Genomic DNA, 24368 nt, shown 5'->3' on the forward strand with positions numbered 1-24368 from the left:
GTCTTGTTTAGTGAAAGTCTTTTTTCAGTCTGACACAAGTACGACTGTTACACTGAACTCCACAGACCAGGGGGTGGAGTTCAGTGAGGTCCGCCCCCTGTTTTGTTCATAAATACTCTGTAACTGCTGCTCTTCAGCACTGTTTCCACAATGGATAACTCATACATCATAGCGATAGACTTTGGCACTGCGTACAGTGGATATGCTTTCAGTCTGACAAAAAGAGAAGCAGAAACAGAACCTCATTTAAAATACTGGGGTCAACAGGTTTCACTGAGGACCCCAAAGACTCCGACCTGCATCCTTTTTGATGATCATGGAAAATTTCTCAGCTTTGGTTATGAAGCCCAGTCAGTTTATTTTAGAACACGAGGTGATGAAGCCAGAAAGAAATTCTTCTTTGAATGCTTCAAGATGTCCCTCTATGGCAAAGTAAGTGTAAAAATCTAAATATATCATCAATCTTATATTATGGTTTAACACTTTCTGCGTTGTGCTGAGTGTGTTATAGATGATTACAGTATAGTTAAATACTTTTAGCTCTTGCATTTTCCCGATCAACCTTATTAATTGTGATATAATGTAAGATGATAGCCACAAGAACATAAACATAAATACATCAATTTTAAACATAAATATCATCTTTTGGCTAGTCATTTTTGAAAAAGATTTTAAATCTCTGTAAATTGCTGTTTGATTTAGACTCTCACATAGGAAGTTACAAACCTATTAACTAATATCCAGTCTGCCATCATAGAAGCTTAACAGTGATGTGACAATTGAAGCTGCAAATGGACGGTCAATGAAGGCACTGAAGGTGTTCACTGAAGCTCTGAGACACCTGAAGGAGGACGCTCTGAAGTTCATCTCAGAAAATGCTGGTGGGAAGCAGTTCATAGCCTCTGACTTCACCTGGGTGGTGACTGTACCTGCCATCTGGGATCCTTCAGCAAAACAGTTCATGAGAGAAGCTGCGACACAGGTAACAAAGACAATAAACAGATCAACTGTTCTGCTTAAAGTGAAAAATTTATTTACCTTTGATTTATAGGCAGGAATTGTTACCACAGGCAAGGAAGACAGACTGGTTATTGCACTGGAACCAGAAGCAGCCTCAGTCTGGTGTAAGAAGCTGCCAGCTGATGGTTATAAAACAGAAAATAACAGTGAAGTCACATTCGAACAGGCTTCAGGAACACAATACATTGTGGTGGACTGTGGAGGTACTCTGTGTTTTCATAGTGTAATTTTTCTTACTTTTACATTTTACTCACACAATGTTGTTTTTGTCAAAGTTTACACGAATTCAGAAAATTTAAGTTTATCGATGTATTATTAATAAAATGAAGATTATTTAGACAGAACACCTCTCCCACATAATGTGGTGTTTTGGATATTTATTTATGTTAGCCTGGGAGGATGAAACTAAAACCATTCAGGACTCCCATTTAAAACATTGAATCGAGCGGTGTCAGAATTGATACCAGATAACTAAATTTATATTGCTCCAAAACTTATGGAATCAATTACAGGGAAGTCAAACTAAGGAATCATTCTTTTCAGCATAACCTCACGTTTGAATTTTGTGTTTGTTAGTGTTTGGTTTTACAGTTTCATTTTGACATACTGTATTAACACAGTTGATCTAAAATCAGACAAAAAACAGAAAATCGGAGTAGAAAAAGTTTATAACCACAAACATGTTTATTGAATCATATTTCACAACTTTTAATGCAAATATAAATTGTCAATTTTAAAATCATATGCATCAGTTTTGCAAACAACAAAGTTATTTGCAGCCGTTTACATTTACCCCCTTTTTAAATAACCATTTCAAACTATTTACAGAACAATCCGCTGTTCTGGATTCAATAAGATGCCACACAAATTATTTGTGCCACTCCAAAAATTTTTTTTACTGTATGTCCACTATAAAGGAGAACATCACAGCCTGATACCTGCAGGACTGACGGTAGCAGGTGTAATCAGCAGTTGCCTCATTGTTCTGACACATAACACAAAGCTATCCACGCTACACAATAACTACACAAGTCAACAAATTTAACTACACACTACAAACGCTAAACATCACAAATCTCTCACATCTCAAAACTCTCTTTCTCTCTCTCTCTCTCTGTTGCAATTACAGCTGCCAGTCTTTTAGGGTCTGTCTCTACCAGCTTTGCACATCTAGAGACTGAAATCTTTGCCCATTCTTCTTTGCAAAACAGCTCCAGCTCAGTCAGATTAGATGGACAGCATTTGTGAACAGCAGTTCTCAGATCTTGCCACAGATTCAGAAAGGTTTCCAACCCCTGGTATAGATGCTATCACTTGTCACTTTTAATTAATTCCTGTGATTTGCAGGTGGAACCATTGACATCACTGTTCATGAAGTCCTGGAGGGAGGAGCCCTGAAAGAGCTGCACAAGGCCTCAGGAAATGATTTTGGGGGACAGACTGTGGATAACAAATTCAAAGAGTTCCTCAGAGAAATCTTCAGTGATAGTTTGTGGGATGAATATGAAAAAGAGCATCCAGGAGAGCTGCAGAAGATGATGTATGAAATCTCAGTTTTAAAAGAGAATGATGATGATGTGGACATCAGCTGCCCATATAACCTGGGTGAAATGGCAAAAGAAAAGCAGAAAATGGAAAAGTTTTTTGAATCGCTGAGAGGTGTTTCCTGGAATCAAGGAGCCATCAAAATCTCAAAAGAGAAAGTACGATCTTTCTTTGCTGAGAGTCTGAATGGCATCACCAAGAGTCTCAGAGAAATCCTGAAGAAAGGTTTCAGCATTAAGTACATTCTGTTATTGGGGGGCTACGCTCAAAGCCTGATTCTGCGTCAGCATATTACCAATCACTTTGGTGATCAGTGTAAAGTTCTGTGTCCTTCTCATCCTCAAGAAGCAATCATGAAAGGAGCTGTGATGTTTGGAAGAAACCCAGCATTGGTGGCATCTCGAATAAGTGCCTTTACTTACGGGGTTTCTTTGTCTCTTAGGTTTGATGCATCCAAGCATAGAGCAGACAAGAGATACACAAACAAAGAGGGCGAGTGGTGTGATGCTATTTTCTGTGTACTGGTGAAGGAAAATGAGGAAGTGGGCTGGGATAAAACCAGTGAGCACAGCTTCACTCCAGTAGAAAGAGATCAGACAGCAGTTACCTTTGCATTTTATCGCACAGAGAGAAAAATCCAAGATCTAATGTATGTGGATGAGTGGGGAATAGAGAAAATTGGTTCTATTATTCTTGAGTCACCTGACACAGCACGCGGCATGAATCGTGAAATCAAACTACAAATCAAGTTTGGTGCCACAGAAATGACGGCCACAGCCATAGACGTAGATTCAGGTTCCACTGTTAAAATTGACCTCGATTTTATGGCTAAATCAATAAAATCATTCAGAAACAACGTGTGGCAGAAATGAATTCATGAAACATCAGGAAACAAATAGATACATTGTTGTTAGAGCCACTGCTGTCCTTAAGTTATAATAGGTACTCTAGCAGTTTATCTTTAGTCACGGAAGTAGTGAAAACATCCTTCTTCTTATGAAATCTGATGAGAACCTATGTGAATATACATTGTGGTTATGTTGCTTTTTTTTTTATTACCGTTAAACTTTATAAATAAAACTTTTGTATAATCCAATCCAATTTTAATACACCTGGAATTTTAATTTCTTTGTTTCTTTTCTTCATAAAAATCTAACCTGTGCCTTAAAGTCCAAAGACATTGCAGAAATTTTAATCCTTCAAAATGTATAATTTAAAATATTTTCATTAGTGTATAATTCCTGTTTATATGTTTTATGATCTATCCAGGGCTTTTTCATTGAACAATTCTTAAATAATTTTACCAAAATCATATAGAAGAAAGTTTTGAAAATGTTACTTTGAAGTTATTTGTAGCATTACTTTATTAATTGTAATTTGAATGATAATTGGGGGATTCATCAAATCTGGAAAAGAAATATCCTAAAATGTTGATGTTTTTTCTTCCAACATGAGTGTTAAAAGGTTTTTTCCTATTGGAAGGTACACAGTTACTACTATCATCGTTCATTGCTAATAGCTAATAATAAGTAGAGCCTGTATCCTAATGAGCCTGTACAACACCTATTAATGCTTGTTCGACCTCAATAAAGGGCTTTCATATGTTGTTTTAAAGCTATTGTTCAATAAAATATTTTATTTTTTTTACGATATAAACCTGTTTCTTCCTGTAAGACAGGGGTCCCCAATCCCAGTCCACGAGTGCTGGTGTCCCTGCAGGTTTCAGATCTCACCCTGGGTCAACACACCTGAATCACATGATTAGTTCATTCCCAGGCCTCTGGAGAACTTCAAGACATGTTGACAAGCTAATTTATCCATTTAAATCAGCTGTGATGGATTAAGGACACATCTAAAACCTGCAGGACACCGGCCCTCGTGGGATTCGGGACCCCTACTGTAAGGAAATCAGTTGTCTGTAAAACCTGTGGACTCATCACATTCACCTGTATTGGAGTTGGAGGATGAAGGTCTTCATCTACCTCCAGTAACAATAGCAAACTAATTTCCTGGTTAATTTTGTAAACATTAAAAATACACACAATTTTGTCATTCCATGACAAAATGACCAATACATCACATTTTCTAACACATCATGACATTACAAAAAATACAAAACTGTACTTTACCATATTCCCATTATTATAAGTATCAAACTATGCTGTAAACAACAGGTGGAAAGAAAATTATTTTAGAATATTGCTGTAAAATAATGTTTTGCTTTATTTTACACTCCGAATGACTCTGGAAGTGAAATTTGATGGTGGTAGAGTTACCTGTTAACCAACTGCTAAAATAAGTTTCAGGCTTGAGATCCGGTGGAGACTGATCTCTACTCTCCTTACCTGCTGAACTGCTAACAGACACATTTAATGACGGTCATCAGATGTGATTTAACTAAAAGCTTAGCTAAGAACAACTGCAAGCTTTTAACCCTTACTTGTTCATTAAATATGTTAAATTTCTCTCATTCTTTTTAGAAACGGTGTTGGTCAACTTTCTTGAAAATAGTAATAAGTAACTAAATTTGTTTAACATTTAAACCGATTTTTTGCATATTCCAGCACATAAAATGAAATAGTTTTTTGTGCTGACACTTACTCTTTCAAATAGATGCACATAAAACACAGCGGAAAATAAATAAAATCGAAGACTCAGCAGTCCTGTTACTCTATTTTCACCTGTATAGCAGGAGTGGGGCAGGTGGAGGTTTGCCCTGGTGCAGGTGTGCCGCAGTGGTCAGTGGAAGAATCTGCGTGTTTCTCTGTGAACTTTACATTCTCGTGGTAGTGTAGCCTACTCGATGCTTGCTCAGAGGTTTAGGGGTTTTTTTCACTGTAAAAAAAAGTTTTCTTCCCACACAGTGAACAGCAGACGCTAATGTTTTTGTCATTTTTACAGAATCAAACTCAAAGTAAGGTCAGTTCTTCCATGCTTTAAACACTGCACGGTCATACTCTCTCCCACACTTATTATAATATCCATTGTTGATCTGTACACAGCTGTTGCCACAAATGTCGCACTCGCTTACGTCACTGTCATGACGTAGTAACACAGCGTGGTTATGGGAAAGTAACAGTAATCTAATTACATTTTATGCAATAGTAATCCCTTATTTTACTCGTTACTTGAAAACAATTATGCATTACAATTAATGCATTACTGCCCATCTCTGTTCAGAAATGTTCACTGCGGCAGATGCCCAGTTGTGTGTTTTGCTTAACTAAGGAAAATGTGGCACCAGGATGTCCTACAGGAAGAAGGCAGGCTGATGGGGGGATGTGACACTTTGGGCAATGTTATGGGAACCCTTGGATCTACCTAAGAACTGTTGCAGAAACCCTTTCATTGCAACAGTACTCCCTGATGACCCCTTTCAGCAGGATAATGCATCCTGCCACAAAGCAAACATGGTTTACAAATAGGTTGAGGAGCACAACAACCGGTTTGAGATGTCGACTTGGCCTCCAAATTCCCCAGATCTTAATCCAATTGAGCATCTGTCATGTGTTTGACAGACAAGTCTGTTGCATGCGGGCTCACCTCAGAGCTTACAAGACTTAAAGGATCTAAAATCTTGGTATAGATGCTACAGAATACCTCCACGGGTCTAGAGGAGTCCATGCCTCAACAGGACAGGGCTTTTTGGCAAGCAAATTGGGGACCAACACAATGGTAGGTAGGTGGTCATAATGTTATGCCAATTTGATGTAAAAACATGTACATAAATAAACAAAACAAAAAATCCAAAAAAAGCCCAAACTTTCTTGTTTTGTTTGTTTTTAATTGATTTCAATATAAAACATATAAACAGCAAATCGTTACTTTTTTTTCATTACAATAGAAATTTAAGTTATATAAGTTTAAAAACGTATTGTTGATTGATTAGAATAAAATTCCTTACTGAAGAAGTACTTCTCAGTTGATTTCAAACAGCTGTACTGTCACTCAACATCCAGCACTATAAAACATTGTAAAGCAAAGCGAAAACAAACAGTGAAGCAATGACTTCCATCAGTATCTGATCCTAGCACACAATCGCAAAACAACAAATAGAGACATCTTAGATTCATAAAACCTCTTTTTCAGATGCTATAAACTTTTCAATTCAATTTTATTTATATAGCGCCAAATCACAACATCAGTTACCTCAATGCGCTTTATATTGTACAGTAGATCGTACAATAACAGATACAGAGAAAAACCCAATAATCATGATCTCCTATGAGCAACCACTTTGGCGACAGTGGGAAGGAAAAACTCCCCTTTAACAGGAATAAACCTCCGGCAGAACCAGGCTCAGGGAGGGGTGTCACTCTGAGACAGTTTATTACTAACTTTAGAGATGTTGCGCAAATGGAAGAAAGCAGTCTTACATATTTGTTTAATATGTGCATTGAAGGACATGTCTTGGTCAAAAATTACTCCAAGGTTCCTCACAGCATTACTGGAGGCCAAGGTAATGCCATCCAGAGTAAGAATCTGGTTAGATACCATATTTCTAAGATTTCCAGGGCCGAGTACAATAACCTCAGTTTTATCTGAATTAAGAAGCAGAAAGTTAGCGGCCATCCAGGTCTTTATGTCTTTAAGACAGTCCTGCAGTTTAACTAATTGGTGTGTTTTATCTGGTTTCATGGACAGATAGAGCTGGGTGTCATCAGCATAGCAGTGAAAATGTATGCTATGTCTTCTAATGATGCTGCCTAAGGGAAGCATGTATAATGTAAACAGAATTGGTCCTAGCACTGAACCCTGTGGAACTCCATAATTAACCTCAGTGTGTGAAGAGGACTCTCCATTTACATGAACAAATTGGAGTCTATTAGATAGATGTGATACAAACCACTGCAGCGCAGTACCTGTAATACCTACAGCATGTTCTAATCGCCCTAATAGGATATTATGGTCAACAGTATCAATGCTGCACTGAGGTCTAGCAGGACAAGCACAGAGATGAGTCCACTGTCAGAGGCCACAAGAAGATCATTTGTAACCTTCACTAAAGCTGTTTCTGTGCTGTGATGAGCTCTGAAACCTGACTGAAACTCTTCAAATAAACCATTCCTCTGCAGATGATCTGTTAGCTGTTTGACAACTACTCTTTCAAGGATTTTCAAGGAGCCCGTGGATTTTTTTTCCCTTTCTCTCACCCTCTCTCTCACTAATTTCTGCTACACTCTGCACGCGAGTCTTGTGCTTTGCGCTGGGAAGGGAAGGGGGCGGGGGGGGGGGGGGGGGGGGGTAGTTACACTCTCAGTAGCACAGGAGCAGAGTAGGAGGGAAATAGAGAGAAAGACAGCGAGGGACAACAATGTCACATTAGAAAGGTATAGTAATGATCCACAACTATTTTCAGTTGCAGATGATAGAGGATTCAGAAAATAGGCTTAATAGGATTAATAGGCTGGTGTGAAAAATTGCTGCCACACCGCCCCCTCGGCCTGTGTTTCGAAATTTCTGGTAGTTAGAATGACTCGGGGGTGTTGATTCATTTAAACTAACATAATCATCCTGCTGCAACCAGGTTTCTGTAAGGCAGAGTAAATCAATTTGTTGATCAATTATTAAGTCATGTACTAACAGAGTCTTGGAGGAGAGAGACCTAATATTTAATAATCCACATTTTACTGTTTTACTCTTTGGTTCAGATGTGGATACTGTATTGTTCTTTCTTTGTGATTGTTTATGTTTAAGTTGTTTGTTGCTGGTTTTTAGTTTGTTTTTCGTCTGTTTGGAAGCTGACACAGTCTCTATGGAGATGGGTTTTGCGGGGGTAACAGGAGGAGAGAAGCTGCAGAGAGGCGTGTAAGACTGCAACTCTGCTCCCTGGTCCCAGCGTTCCTGGTGTACAGCCGTTAAGTATTTAAAATACAAAATATGAGTAACTGTATTCCAATACAGTTACTGTTTAAAATGGTGGTATTCCGGATACAGTTACTTTTTGTTGAAATAAATGGAATACACGGTGGTCTTTTCCTGTTTCATATGTTAGTACGTCCCCTCTCTATTTTTGGTAATTCCACCCTGTTGGAAACAAACAAAATACAAACTTGAGACCAAGGCTCTGTCTCAATCTCGTGGCACATGTCACCTCAACTTGCGGCCCGAATAATGACGTGATCAAACATTTTCAAAAATAATTCTTCAAAAAATTACTTAATATGAAGGCAATAGGCAGAGTGTTAGGCATTGCCCTGAAGAATGTAGCCTCATGGGCAGTGTAGCCCAGGTGTAAGTAAACTACTAGACTGAACTGCACACTGTGTTCGTGTTTTCCTCTGAAACAGTTCCATTGGGGCAGCCTTTCAACGCCTCTCTCTGCCTCTCTCTCTCTTTTTTTTTCCCCTGCCTGTCCCGTTTGGTTCTTTTGCCATCAATTTTATTTTATTTTTACTTGCTAAGTATGGGACAGACTTGACTGGGGAAAAGAAAAGGGAGAAAGAAAGAAGGAAAGAAAAAGAGTGGGGAAGAGGGACGGGGATAAAGGGCAAAAAACAAAAGCCAACAAAACAAACAGACAAAAAAAAACATATATCAATCACCTGGATCACCTGTTGAGAAAGAAAAAAGGAGAAAACAAGCAAAAGAAAGAGAATATAATAAACAACATCATCGCAATTATCTATGTGAATATAACAGTAAATACTAAATATTAAACATTATTGTGCAGCACGTAAGATCGACAGCGCACAGTGTGCTTTGAGGTAGGAGCCAAAAAGGCTGTAGTTTGTGTGTGTGAGCACCCGTGTGTACACCTGTGAGCATGAGCATGCTTGTATTTAACAGGTTCCTTCATGTGATGATCTGCTAGAGGGTGTGGGGAGACACAGCCCAGTCCTCCAGGGCATGAAGCAGGTATGGAGGAGATCCAGGCTCCAGACATCCAGAGGCCCTCAGAACACAAGAGACCAAGAAAGATCAACAGAGGGGCAGCTGCGCCACTGTCCCAGAAAGAGCTGAGGAGAGTCCCAGATGAGGGCTCACTCAGCAGCTGCGGAGCAGAAGCCAGGGGGGGTTGCAGTGACGCGCCCGTGAGCTCCGCCGGCAGCCAGCTATGCCAGAGTGACTGAGCCCCAGGCCAAGAGGCCGAGGGCACCCCACCCCCGAAGGGGCCCGAGCGAGCCCCAGGCTCCAGGCCCCGAGAAGCAGCAACCAGGAGTGTGTCGGTGTGTACCTGGATGCCCATCCCCGGACACAAAGAACAACCAATGCACCGATATCTGGGGACGTCTGTCACTGGCAGTGGGGGGAGGGGTAGGCCTCCATACCATGTTTTTTAAAAAAAAAAACATATTTCTTGTCTTCTTTGTAGAAAAGAGCGGTTAAATGTAGGCTCTTCAGTACAGACTTAACCTTTGTGGAAGTTTTTTTTTTTAAATAAATTTTTTATAGTGAAATAAATACAGTCCAGTTCCAGGATCTTGGAACCTAATATGTTTGCAGTTTCAAAATCATCATAATACAGTAAAATGTGTAGAGCATATTTCTGTTGTGGAAACAGAATGGTTTTGGAAATATAATCCTTCATTAATGTCTTTGTATAACCCAGTTTGTCTTTCAAATTCATGCAAGAAATATTCTCTATTTTTCGTTATACTTGAAAATCAATTTATTGTAACTAAAATGGGCACATACATGTATTTGTCTCTGACAAGTATTTCACTACAAACACCTGTAGTTCTAAGTCTATGTGTATCCAATCTTACACCAAGTACAAATTCATTAACCTCCTAGGACCTGGCGTCCACATATGAGGACATCACATTTTGGGTTATTTAGACCAAAATACTCAATTTTGCTCAACAAGGGCCTGATATCCACTTATAAGGACATTATACTGCTACTGTTCTATCAAAATTTTAAATGAATATCCTCATATGTAAATGGTCTGTATTTGTATAGCGCTTTACTAGTCCCGAAGGACCCCAAAGTACTTTACACAACCAGTCATCCACCCATTCACACACTGGTGATGGCAGCTACATTGTAGCCACAGCCACCCTGGGGCGCACTGACAGAGACGAGGCTACCGGACACTGGCGCCACCGGGCCCTCTGACCACCACCAGTAGGCAACGGGGGAAGTGTGTTGCCCAAGGACACAACGACCGAGACTGTCCAGGTTGGGGCTCAAACCGGCAACCTTCCGATTAGAAGGCGAACTCCCAACTTTTGAGCCACGATCGCCCCTCCTATGTGGCTCTTATTAATCTTAAAAACAAAAATAAGGTAAAAAGAATCTGGTAATTCTTTGTTTTTACATTCATCGGACCCCGATATGCCCAAATATCAAAGAGAAATTAAAAATGTGGGTCTTAGGAGGTTAAGCTCAACTATTTCACATTTTTAATCATAATATATCTGTCTTTTTTTTTCTCAGTGTTAATTTTGAAAATCAGTTATCTAATTGGTTTAAAATGTGCTCAACTCTTTTGTAAATGTCTGATTCCTTACTATGAGAGGAAAATGTTTGGAGTACTACTTCTCTTCCTTGACTCTGAATGTCACTGACAACTTCCTCAACGGAACAGCTTTTTTGAGCAGCACTTTCAGTAAGAACAGAAGCTTGTAAAAGAGCGACAATAAATCCACACATTCCAACAAGCAAGTCCTTTGAAATAACAGTGGGAACCTGAACCTGTTTTGTGTTTGTTTCTCCAGTAAAGCGTTCATGTGTGCCTTATTTTCTGTAATGAACAGGGTGAACAGGGTGTGCATTCCTGGGGATGGCAGTTAAAAGTATTTAATCACTGAAAAACCGACACGCAAACAGACTTATTCGGAAAATAGTCTCTGCATGTGTCAGTTTCCATGATGTGCATGAATGGGAACTGAAATTCACCTGTTTGAAAGTGGAAAAGTGGAATAATTTCCAAGAAAAGGCACTTTCTAAAGTGTAATAAGAAGTGTATAATGTTTCAAAGAATTACTGCTAATTAACAGTGTAATTTTGATGTACTCAGTATATTCTAAGGAGCTTGGAAAGAAAAGGTGTCCAGACTTCCAATTTAAAGAAGTCCAGATGTTTTGTCTGGTAATTTAAGATCTTTTTAAATGAAGTCAAACTGCTGCTTTAAATTTCCCAGGCCTTTCAGTGTGGAGTTTGCATGTTCTCCCTGTGCCGCTGTGAACTTTCTCTGCAACCAACATATTCTCCCAAAGGACAAATACAAACATGTTAAATCCTGTCCAAGGTCTGGGATATGTTGAAATGTGAAACACCTGAAGCACTTTCAGGTACTTTCTGTCACTTAGTTGAACTGCCACTAAACTGTCATCATTTCTGACACCCACTCAGATATAACGAATGCTTCTGTGTGTCTCCAGTAGCGGTTTTTGATATGGGCGACATGGATGGTTGCCCTGGACGGCATCATGTCATTGGCACAAAAAATGTTGCTCACACCCATGCTGCCCCGACATCATGGCAGCACTTTTCTTTTTTTTTTTGCATGGGCACCAATTGCTTTTGTGTTGCCCATTTGCAGGGAGGAGGCCCTCCATTTGCGAGTTGCGCCTGCTGCTTGCTACACAGGGAGGAAGGGGTAGGACGGATGGCGGGGCATTTTCTGGCTGGCTGGAGCAGCACCTAATAACCAGCTCACAAAATCAAACTAAATAAAAACAAACCACTAGACTAGGGCTGTTAGAGTATATTGTTAAATGTTGTCATTATTATACTTAAATGTGTAAACCTTGTTTTAAACTATATGATCAAAGACATTCTTTTGGTTGTATTCTACGGACCCCCGCAGGGGACATGGGAGAAAAAAAAAATTAGGGAGAAAAAAAAAAATTAGGGAGAAAAAAAAAATTAAGACAGACTTTTGCGAGATCTCGCAAAAGTTTTAGCCGCATTCTTCGGAGGCCGCCAGCTCGAAACCGACCGGGAGGTCGAGGCACGATGTGCCGGGAAAGCGGTGTTCCTCCCGGCTGTAGTAGGTCTCGACCTCCCGTTAGCTTCGAGCTAGTGGGTGTCAGATTTCCAAAAACGTCGGAGCACTTTTGCAAATATGTGATGTCTTGTAAACCGATAGGATTGAGGTCAGGTCTCAAAAAAGGGCCACCTTAAAATAGTGACCTGTGACTACCCTGCACAGATTCAAGACACCCTGTGCCAGATGCAGCAAAACAGCCCCAGAACATAACCGAGCCTCCCCCATGTTTCACAGTTGGGACAGTGTTCTTTTCTTGATATGCTTCATTTTTCCATCTGTGAACATAGAGCTGATGTACCTTGGCATTATTTCATATCATCAGACATCAAATTGATTTAAAGCCAAATACAGGACACAGTAACACAGGTTAAATGTTAACTTCGACTGCCTGTCTCACTACAGTGAATAACTGCTCTTCTTGATTTGTTTGGATCTGATTTTACAGATTCATTTAGATATATAAACACGTATCTTCTTCATTGTTTTATACGTGTTCCATAGACTGCAGCAATAAATAATAAATCAAAGGCTTCACAGTCTGTGGGCCCACTGTGGGTGTCATGTAGTGGCTGGTCTCTGTGGCAGAATTAGTTTCCCCTGTGTCAGGAGCACATGCTGTTGTTTAGGTGGGGGTGGTGGTGATGGGCAGTGCGCGCACGGGGGGCAAACATTTTTCTTGTAAAACAAAGGGGGGCCCAGCAAAAAAAGTTTGGGAACCACTGCCTTATGCAGAGATCACCATGGAAACCACGCCTTACCCTCCCTCCATCTACTTATAAAACTACCCTGCAATACTTAACTGTGTGGAATAAAGTATAAAACAAGGAAGAGATGTCATTATTACAACTGTAGCTGCCTCCACCAGTGTGTGAATGTGAGAGTGAATGAATAGTGGAATTGTACAGCGCTTTGATGCTCTCGAAAAGCGCTATATAAATGCAATCCATTATTATTATTATTATGAGGTAGTTGTGAGATATATAATAATAATAAGGTATGTTTGTATTAACTCACTAAATTCCAACAGCAGAATCTTTAAAGTTAGTTTGTAGTTACTAATATTTACTGTACTAGTGTTAACGTGTCACCGCGTTTGTAATGTTTCGCAATGACTGTAAAGAGAATACAGACAGAATTTATAATGTCCATGAGTACTGAGGCAGTTACAATATACACACATTCATTTTATCTGTATCTTTCATTTCCTAGCAGCATGTCTTCATTATCTTTCTGTCTGCAAACACGCTGATTTCACTGGTTTAGCTCACTTTTTCTCTCGCATTGGTACAAATTTGTCATCACATCACAAGACCTTTTATTGTTTTTACTGTTTTTACACAAGTAGACACCTTGATCAATGTCAATATGCTTCTTAGTAAAGAAGCCAGTTTACAATCTGCATGTATGTGTTGTAAAACCAGCATATTAATCATGAGTCATGTTTTCCTGTATGTTTAAATAACTGAAATTAAACTTGCCGATTGATTGGTAAACACAGCCCATTTTGGGGTGCTACACACACATAAACACACACACAAACACACACATACAGTACACTGGCACTCAGTGTCTGACACGTGCATCTGGTTGCTTTAGCAGTTCTCTGGGTTTTAGGGAGACCAATCGTGACTGATAGTTCATTTATCCGGGTATGTTTTTACTTGATTGGCAATAGGTCAGTAGGTTACCCTAAATAATGATGTCACATCCAATCAGATGCTTTGCAGATGGTATTACCTGGTGGCTAAAAATTTGGCTTTCATAATTTCAGCAGGTTAGATTGATTATTCGATAAAATCTTAGTGCTTCCTTATATGGTATAAATGGATGTGGCTGTGTGATGATGTTGTTGTTGGTGCATGAAGCATTCCCTCTGCCTGAAATGTTGGCTGAAGAAATTGGAGCTCCTGAAGTAGACACGTTACTGTGAGGCTACAGAATGAACCACTGAGGAACAAAACACTTTGCTCTGAATTATTTACACATCACATAAAAATGAGAGCAATTAAAACAGCACTTAGTTTCATGTTTGCTGAGTTTAAAAAAAGCACAGAGATTAGTGTGACAGTTTTAATCAGGTTCTGAGATGAAAACATTTCCTTCTAAATTCTCAGTATTCATTTATCAGCATTAAATCAAACATTTTCTTTTTATTTCTGTGTCTAAAAAAACTCAGAACTTTCCACAGCAGCTGGTTGATCAGATACTGTGAAGATGTAATCTATTACTCTTCTGAGAAATGAGATTTTTCTGAGATGTACTAACAGTGATCGTGTTTCTGTCAAATTTTTGTTTTACACACCAGATTGAGACCATGATTATAACTCCTCCTGAATTATATTCTAAAGACAGCCGGGCGTTTGATTTGTTTTGTTTAAATGCTTAAGTCCAGTGTTCCTAAACTCTTTATCTTTGCTTCACGTGTAAAATCTAGTTCTCTTCCTTCTTTCTTTTATTTAAGAGCAAATTTTAAATTGTGACGTATGATGTTATTCGTTAATCTGGAAGAAATTATTCATGGATTTGTGTCGTCATGCGTAGATTACTGTGGCTTTGATAAATCATCTCCTTCACACCTCCAAGCTGCACTAAATGCTGACACCAGAGAATTAACACATTTTAATAAGGGTTCTCTTTATTTATGTTCTACACTTCAGGTTTCATTTTAAAATTCTTGCTCGAGATAACTAACAGTCATCCACAGCAACTAAGTTTAGCTGACTCTGTGGACTCTTTTAAAAAGTAGTTTAAAACCTTGCAGCTTATATTACTGATGATGTTCACTGTTTAAAAAACTTTTAAACTTAACGACAGTAAGCTCTATGGTCCAAAACTGTGACAGTTGCTCCATATGCAGAATCTTAAAGGCCACATTGTTATTGAATCATAATTATTATTCATTGATGTGTCACTTTAATGTAGCATCTGAACATAACCCAGTTTACTCATATACTCTGCTCTAAATCCTGCACTGAAATATGTGGATTGTTTGTTTATTAAAAATTAAAATCAGCATGGAGTCATTGACAGAAGAGCAGCAACAAACAGCCTGTTAATTTACATTTTGATATATTTATTTCAGAAACGATTCTTAAACAAAAATATAGATTATAAAAACATAATCAGATAAGTAAAGCCCAAATTATGAAGTCTATGCTGCATCACAACAATTTTAAATGCCAATATAAATTATTATTAATTACAACAATTGAAACAAAATAGTGCAGATAAAAAAGGTGCTTTGATAAATCTGCTCTTAAACACTATAACAAAATACATTTTCCACAAGATCTGATAATGATTCACATGAATGAAGAACTGATACAATTAAAACTACTTTATAACATTGTTATACATCTAACTGATCACTGGCCAATAGAGAGAGAAGAATATTCAAAATTATACTCTTACAACACTGAGATATGTGAATAATATATGGATTAAATGCCAATTCTAATATGCCACATGAAATGAAAAAAAAAATCAGATAATCATTTAATCCATATATGGTGATGGCCATGCTAAGTGTGTGAAGACACTCTCCTTTCCTAGTTTTCTGTTTCACACAGACCACAACAACACAAAGCATCACCTGCAGACCACTTAGCAGTATCCACCTTTGGCGGATTTTGCTTCAGCACCCCCAAAAATGAATCAAAGCACCCCCAAAGATTTCTGTCTTTTTTTTTTTTTTTTTACAATATTTGCTGTTTGTGTAACACACTGCTAAAAATATAACAAGCATACAGTACTGTACTTGGTTGAGACATAACATTTTAACAACAAAAGTATAGATAACACCCCCCTCCCAAAATGGTCTGTTCCAGCTCGACCCCTGCTCTGGCTCTAGCGCCCTTTCTGCCAGAGCGATGGTGGCTGAGACACAGCGGAGCGGAGGTGTAAGTGCCTGGCTTAAAACAGGACATATTAGCTGCATTTAACCTTCAGTTACTCTTTATATAGTTAGGTAGGAGTCAGACCATGTTTCTTTTTAACTGAAAAACATTACACCAGGTAACCTGCAGTGTTGAAAACATGTTTTCCAACAATGTTTGCTACCCTACAATCCATCCTCTCGTAGTAAAATCACTGATATTTGATCGTCCTGTTGCTCCCATCGAAATGTATACAGCTTATTTAAAATCTAAAACTTAAAATTGTCCGTAGCCTGCTGTTGTTACCACTGTCCTGTTTTAAAATGGATACTAACTGACTGAATGCCCATTAACCTTATAACTCCTGTTGTGTGTGTGTGTGTGTGTGTGTGTGTGTGTGTGTGTGTGTGTGTGTGTGTGTGTGTGTGTGTGTGTGTGTGTGTGTGTGTGTGTACAGAGAGACAGTCAGGTTCATAATGGATATAAGGAAGTTTTTTTCAAAAAAAGTAGCCACATTCAGGTAAAAGTGTAAAATCAAATGATCCGTCAATAAAGGATAATGTTGGATCTGTCATGAATCGCTGTGCGGCAGGCAGGAGTTGGACCCAAAATGCAGGACTCACAGACTCGGGGAGGTGAACTCCAAACACAGCTTTATTTGCTGGTAGAACAAACATACAAAACTAGACTAAACTGGGAAACCATAAACTAAGAACTCACAGGGAGACACAGGGAGATCCACACACAGCATGAGGGACGACGCGACACTGACTCAGAGAAACACAGGGTTTACATACACTGGGAAGTAATGAGGGGAATGAGACACAGGAGGGCACAGCTGGGAGAAATCAGGACTGACGAGACAAGCAAAGCAGGACGCATTCACATGAGACACGGACCATCAAAGTAAAACAGGAAGTATCACACAGAGACGCGAACTTGACACAGTGGAGACAGCAACTAAGAAACACAGAGACATAAACCATAAGGCAGAGGTCTAAGAACCAAAATACACAGGGAAATACTCAGCTGGGAACACAAGAGACTAGACTAGAGAGAGTAACAAAAAACCAACCATGAGAACATAATGCACAATGCAGAGTGACAGAAAACAAGAAACTCAAACATGCAAAGACACACAATTACACAGAACAGAGGGGACACAGAGAGACATGAAGGGCAAGGGATCAAAACTAGAAGCCATAGAATAAATCACACACAAGTACAATAATACAAAAATCACAAAGAACTAAAAACGCTGGGTCAGGAGACCCAGGACCGTGACAGGATCAGTGTTTCAATATTTATGTCTTTTATTAGATGTTCATGTGGTTTGGTTATTTGCCTTTTGGTTGAAAGTACACTGAGAGAGGACTTTTTGTTAGTGATCTTAATAGTATTTTTTTCATATTAATGTAATTTTTCATCTAATTGAATACAATCTATTTTATTGTCAGTTGTGATATTATTCTGTTATCATATGTTACCTTACATATGTAATCAAAGTAGTTGAACTATGATAACAGCTGTAGGACATATATTATCCTTTAGTTTAGATGGTGTGCTGTGTATGTAGTTTAGTCCTCATTATACTTTTGTAGTTCATTAGATAAGTGTGCATCACTCTGTATCCTTGATCTGCGGTGAATGTCTTACACTGTTTTCTTGACATGCTTTACTGTTGAATCATAAAAAGAAGGTTGTAAGCGGAGACTTTGTGTCTAGGGCAGAAGAGATAGACCACATTCCATGCCCCCCACCTTACAGAGAGCAGAGAAGACAGGGAGCCGAGGTCATAATTTAGTAAGAGAGAAAGAATGTGTGTGGGAGCCAAGTTAAGATAGTTCATATGTTTTAGTATTTATATTTCGCTGTTGTTAAGCTTGTTTGTGTAATTAATAATTTTAGGAAATAGATGCATGTTTATGGTGGAACTAGGTTACGTAGTACCATGAATACATGTGCCTTAAAGACTCGTGTTTATAGTAAAATCCGGGCATCACGGATGTATGCAAATTAGTGCATGCGGTGCGGGAGGGGAGAGAGAGAGAGAAAAGGAGTTAACACGGCATAAGCTATACGGGGCAGCAGGGTAGAACAGAGCCACACGGTTTTCCTACCGTAGTAGGTTATTTTGTTGAGGACAAGTTAAACCTGACCACTCCTGTAAGATGCAAAAACTGTGGGATAAATTTTTTGTTACATCTTTTCACATCGGAGTCCCGTGGAGTTCTTTTTCCTCTTCAAACTGACGTACGCGAGTGAATCACGGGAAAACTGGTCTCACGGCTTACACAATGTGAATGTTTAGGCTTTTACGACTGGGTGGGGGCCACTAGAGACTATAAAAAGCTGAGTAACCCGTCACCATTTTGAGACATGCTGCTGACCCTCTGCAGGCATCTCTCCCGTCCGGACGTTCTAATTAGGGGTGGGTTTTTATAATCGATTTATTGATTAAAATCGATTCTGGCTTGGATAACGTAAAATCGATTCATTAAAATCCTGAATCGATTTTTTAATATAAATTTATTTTGCCCGAAATGCCAGAATCTCAGGTGAAATCTCACACAATTTCAACCACCACCAAACAGCTAAGACAGTAAATGAGAGCAGGAACACGGATTCTGCACAAAGACTTAAACACACAGCGCGACCCGCGGATCAGAATCAGTTAGATGTCGCCTTTCTCACGGTCGGGGCTGAAAGCCGACAGCTCGCTGATTCTGATCTGTCGGTGGGTCCGCGCTTTGTGTTCACGCCCTTTATGCGCTGATTCTAAAGCTGTTAGTTTGATGTCTCTCCAAACAATATTAACCGAACCAGCAGCAAAAGAAGATCCAAACTATGCTTCACATAAACATCGTCATGTATTCACTCTTACTTTTACTGTTTTGCTTCGACCACGATGCACAGCTCTCTCTCTCTCTCCCTCTCTCTCTCTCTGTACTTCAAGAACAGTTTCCCGTCTAAAAATCTGTTTTCTTCATTATTCGCTTGCTTGTTACGCACAAGTCTACCGTTGTTTACAGCGCAGTCGGCCGACGTTTTTTTTTTTTCCGTTTTATATACTTCCGAAAAGAAAACCTAATTTCTGCCGTTCAATACTGAACAAATTAAAACTTTTTAAAATTATGCAAAATGCAACATGCGTGTCTCTAATAAAACCGCTGTAACTTCAGATTACAATCATATGTTGATTAATGGTTTTCTTTCGCTTTTGATGTACTGCAGAATATTTTTATAAAATCCCAGGCCAGGAAAATCACCTTCATGTTTTTCTGTGTTTTATCTTCAGCTACTTTGACACAAAGGCATCTGCTGTGATGCTCACACCTTTGATAAAGTCTTGCATGTGTCAGCTTCCTTTTTATAGATACAAAAATATGTAAATGTACTCATCTGAATTATAATATTTCTGACTGTCAAAATTTCCCAGATTCAAATTGAATTGAATCGAATCGAATCGAATTAAATCGAATCGTGGATCGAATCGATTTGGGACCTTGTGAATTGGAATTGAATCGATTCTAGAAATCAGTGACGATACCCAGCCCTAGTTCTAATGCTCTTTATTGTTGAATTGTATGGAAATAAATGATTGTTGATTGAGCATTTATACACCGAGTATTGTCCTTCCTTCAGCCCAAAGATTCAAAGAATTGGGAAATCTCAGCACAGTCCAAAGAGGGAGAGAGGAAAGAGGGAACGTGAGGAGAAAGTACAAAGTCAGGAAGAACCAGGTAAGAAAACAGACAGTGAACAGTGACAGGCACAACACAAACTGTTAAACTGACAAAGAGAAAAAACCTGATTTTACTCACACAAACAAACTGGGTTGAAACATTTTTGACCCTCTTTAACAACATTCCAACATAAAATTATAATTGATTGGATAGATTAAAATTAATGATATATTTTTATGTGGTTCAGCCACAACTCTACTAAAACCTCAGCCAGTAATAGGTAGGCCAACTTTTGGACCGTCCACTTGTCTGTATGACTGCTGTAGTACGTACATCACATTTGGACACTATCAGAAAGAGCCAAACAGCTCTGGTGGAGTGAGGAGCTGTAAAGAGAAGCAGATGCTCTGTTTATATTCTAAAAATGTTTTAAGCTTGTTTCAAAGATTCTGTACTGCAGCTTTAAATGTTTTCCAAAAGCACACATACACTTATCAGTGTTTCTCAAACTTTTTAAAGTGTGAATGTCAAGCTCTCCCAAATACCACTATGAAAGCATGAAAGTCATAAATCTTACAACACAAAATTAGTCTTATTAAATTAGTAAAATTAGTATCTGCAGTAAAGATGTTTTCATGCATGGTATACATTCTACCACAGGCAAAGTTGCCTCCATTTTTAAATATATATTTTTTAAATATTTTGTAATAATTCTGTTTCCGGAGTGTTTTTTATGTATCTGTATTATATTATACATAAATATTAAAAGTGAATCTCTGTCCAAAAAATGCACTCAGTTTACTTTTTACTCACTATGAGTAAGGATGGGTACCGGTATCCGGTGCGTTCTGACATAAACGGTAGTAACCAGACCGAAAAGCAGTGCACATTTCGGTGCTTTATTTCTGTTCTTTTTTTTCCTGAGCTGTGATACACTTTAGATTCTAGCCAATCATTTTACGTTTCGAGGATAGTAGGCGGGGCCAGGTACGTACGTTCTTTTAGAGCAAAGCTACAGATTAAAAATGCCCAAGGCGAAGCGGTCAAAAGTCTGGCTGTACTTCACAGCAAAATATGCAAACTCAGCAGCCTGCAACAAGTGCTTTAAGCTGATACTGTGATACTGTCAAAGGAGGTGACACCTCGAATCTGATGAAACACCTGGCGCCATATAGCATTTTGTTAAAAGCTGAGAAATGCACCGTATTTGATAGCTTGCTGCGAGACCTCACACTGAGCACATCTACTGCGGGTGTGGTGCCTGTTATCGGACCCGGAGTTAGCAACATCCCCCAAAAACCCGAAGAGGAGAGTCCTGGCCCCTAGCCCTGCCAGTGTAGCAGAAATGATGATGGATGATGATGCAGCAGCAGCTGTTCTTCTCTGCGTGAGTAGCTTAATGTTGTTCATGTGTAATTTATGTTGAGTAGGCTAACCACGTTATTACATTAATGCATGTAAGGTGAACTAGCAAACATCATCATAGCTACATGCGGCTGTCTTCTTGTTTGATGGCAGATACTCCCTTCACCCTGGCCAAAAAGGCTAAAATGACCAAAGAAAAAGTGGAAAACAGTTAAACATGAGAGGTTTTTGGACAAAGTTTGTGTTTTTTCCTTTGTTTAAGCACCGCTTCCAGCCAAGAGTGATACCATATATGCCCCATAGCCGCAGAAAAGGCTAACATTGTTATCTTTTGACAAAAAAACAGCTGAACATGAGAGGTTTTTGGACCAATTTTGTGTTCTCCATTCTTTAAGCACCAGTTTGAGCACCGTTTAAGCACCGGCACCGTTTCAAAAGTACCGGTTTGGCACCGGTATCGGATAAAACCTAAACGATACCCATCCCTAACTATGAGCATCATTCATTATTCTCTCCCAGTAATTAAGGTTAGGATATGGTTTTTTTTTTTTTTTTATTCCAATCCATTCTTCTTTTGCAGCATTTAAATAACCTTGATCAGATTTGATGGTTTTGTTACAGATTTTTCAAAAAAGTGTTTTGCTTTTCTTTCACAAATTTGAGGATTAAATTATGTTAAAATGTACAAAACAGTGATGTCATGTTTTGAGACGAGGACCCAGGCACAGAGAGACTTGATGAATTTAAGATTCTTGTGATTTAATAAAGAAATTTGCAGACTTGCACAGAGATGGTAAAATTATGATGATTGATAACGGAGACGAAGACAACAGACGACGAGGACAGGGAGGAACAGGGGTTTAAATGCACCAAGGAGACAGTCAGATGGAACTCGGGACAACTGGAGACATTTAGGGATGCAGGGACTGACAGAGACAGGGAAGAAGTCTCATCGTGACAACTAAAGTTTATCTTGCCTGGCTGGGCAGCTCTCCTGATGCTCAGCACCCCCAAAGCTCTGATCCTAGAATCGTCCCTGGTCCAACCAAACATCCAACAATTTCAAATCTACAAGCCACTGCACAGCTGCACTGTGGTGATATTTTGTATGCAGACTATAGAAGTCCAATGTCCAAATGTACTTTATGGTTTATTTATCCATTTTTGCAAGCAATAACAAAGACCCATTTTTGTTCCTTCCTGCTGCTTCTCCTGCTTTGGTAAAAAAAAACATAGGCCCACCCCAGTGCATGCTGGTTCTATACCAGTCTCTACAGTTCTTCCTGCGTGACTTAACAAGATAAACAACAAAATAAAACAAAACTAAGTAAATATTAACCTACAAATAAAAATTGTAAATAACCCAAAAACATAAACAAACCAACAAACTTTAACAAACTTCAAAATAAAAAAAATAAAGAATAAATAGCTCCAACACTGAGCTAAGACTCACACACCTCTATAAGCTTATGTTTTGCATATTTAGCTATTTAAGTAAACGTCGTTCTGAATTGCAGAAATAACCAATATGTTTTAATTTGGGTGATTTTGCACCTTCTAGCATGATAAAACCAAATAGATTTGATTATTTATTTATTGAATAACACAGTAAATACACACATTTTAGGAATTGTACAGGCAGTTTCTCAGGACTTTGAAGTGCGTATGTTACCAAACCTCATTGTTTTGCACTGTCTGTGTTTTTAATTAAATGCTGACTGGACTCAGGTCTGGGTTGTCCAGAATGATGATGGTTCCTCTTGCTGTCATGGATCCTGCAACACAGCAGTAATATGAAAAAATGAAAAATATGCACAATTATTAAGTGTCACCTACAGTGCCTCTTTATGTGAAGATCTGCAGATTTTAACCAGTTTATTGGATAAACTGAAAGTCTTGAGAAAGAGTTTATTAATGCAATTACCTCGGAGAAAAGGCAACACATCATCCTCATGAAGACTGATTTGAGGTTCTACGTTCTTGCATTTTATGCCCTTAATAACTATAGTCCGCCTAAATGTTGCTGCTAGTGTTTTGATAAAAAATTGCAAACAGTGAAGGGGAGAGTGGGCATCCCTGCCTGGTGCCCCTCAGGAGACAGATGTTGGAGGATGTCAGGGTTAGGGTTAGGCGTTTAAAAACACATCCTTCGGTCATTATATTACCTTTATAAAAAGAGTAAGGTAAATATGCAAGTGAACTGTATATCAGTGGAAAATGGTATGTCTGATTTTCATTGAAATATAGTGTACCAAGTGATAGAATGTGTGCAGCAATGACACCAAAGTCAAATTTGTGAGCTTTCATTTCTCTTAAAACACATTTTCCCATTTTGTTTTCATTCTGTGCTGAAACTGTACAAGAAATGAAACTTTCTTCAAGAACACAAACTGATTGCATGTTTAAAGAATGCTCTGCTGACAATTTAAAAAGTCACTTTCCATTAAAAAATAAAAAACAATTTATAGATTATTCATTCAAATATCAGATACAAAAATCCCTTAAAACTTTTAATAACACTAAAATTTCAAACAAATGAACAAAATGAAACTAAAACAACATGTTCAGAAGTTGTTTCCCAATTCCTAGGCTGCATCCTGCGAAGAACCTGGCCTTCGCAGTCTATGTGGGCCAGGTCCTTCGGAGACCGAGGAGCCCAGAAGTGCAAGGTTGTGAAATTGGACGGTCTAGCCTAGATTTGCGTCACCAGCTCTCTTGGTGGAGTTTAATAAACTCAGCTGCAGGTAATGTTTCATCCATACCTGCTCCTTATCTGCACCTACCCCACAGGGTGAAGAGGATGTGCATGGATTATTTTTATGTTCTCTGAGATTCACCTGGCCTAGCACACCTAGTGAGGTGTGCCTAAAAATCTGGCCAAAGAGTGTATGCACTGTGGAAAAAGTCACAAAAGAATAAGTGCCAGTAGGTGGCAGC

At 38.8% G+C, this 24368-nt stretch overlaps 1 protein-coding gene and 1 long non-coding RNA gene across 2 annotated transcripts; both read left to right on the forward strand.

Annotated features, from left to right (window-relative positions):
- Positions 1 to 144: 144 nt before the first annotated feature.
- On the forward strand, positions 145 to 4221 carry LOC113018108 (heat shock 70 kDa protein 12A-like). Its single transcript, XM_026161170.2, has 4 exons — positions 145 to 432; positions 758 to 982; positions 1052 to 1223; positions 2368 to 4221. The coding sequence occupies exons 1-4, from the start codon at positions 151 to 153 to the stop codon at positions 3435 to 3437; spliced, it is 1749 nt and encodes a 582-aa protein (XP_026016955.2). The 5' UTR covers positions 145 to 150; the 3' UTR covers positions 3438 to 4221.
- Positions 4222 to 7826: 3605 nt separating this feature from the next.
- On the forward strand, positions 7827 to 11204 carry LOC145425708 (uncharacterized). Its single transcript, XR_013906440.1, has 2 exons — positions 7827 to 7895; positions 9355 to 11204. It is a non-coding gene; the product is annotated as an uncharacterized LOC145425708 (long non-coding RNA).
- The last annotated feature ends 13164 nt before the right edge of the window (positions 11205 to 24368 follow it).

The sequence above is a fragment of the Astatotilapia calliptera genome, chromosome 3 (assembly GCF_964374335.1).
Source record: "Astatotilapia calliptera chromosome 3, fAstCal68.1, whole genome shotgun sequence".
Lineage (NCBI taxonomy): Eukaryota > Metazoa > Chordata > Actinopteri > Cichliformes > Cichlidae > Astatotilapia > Astatotilapia calliptera.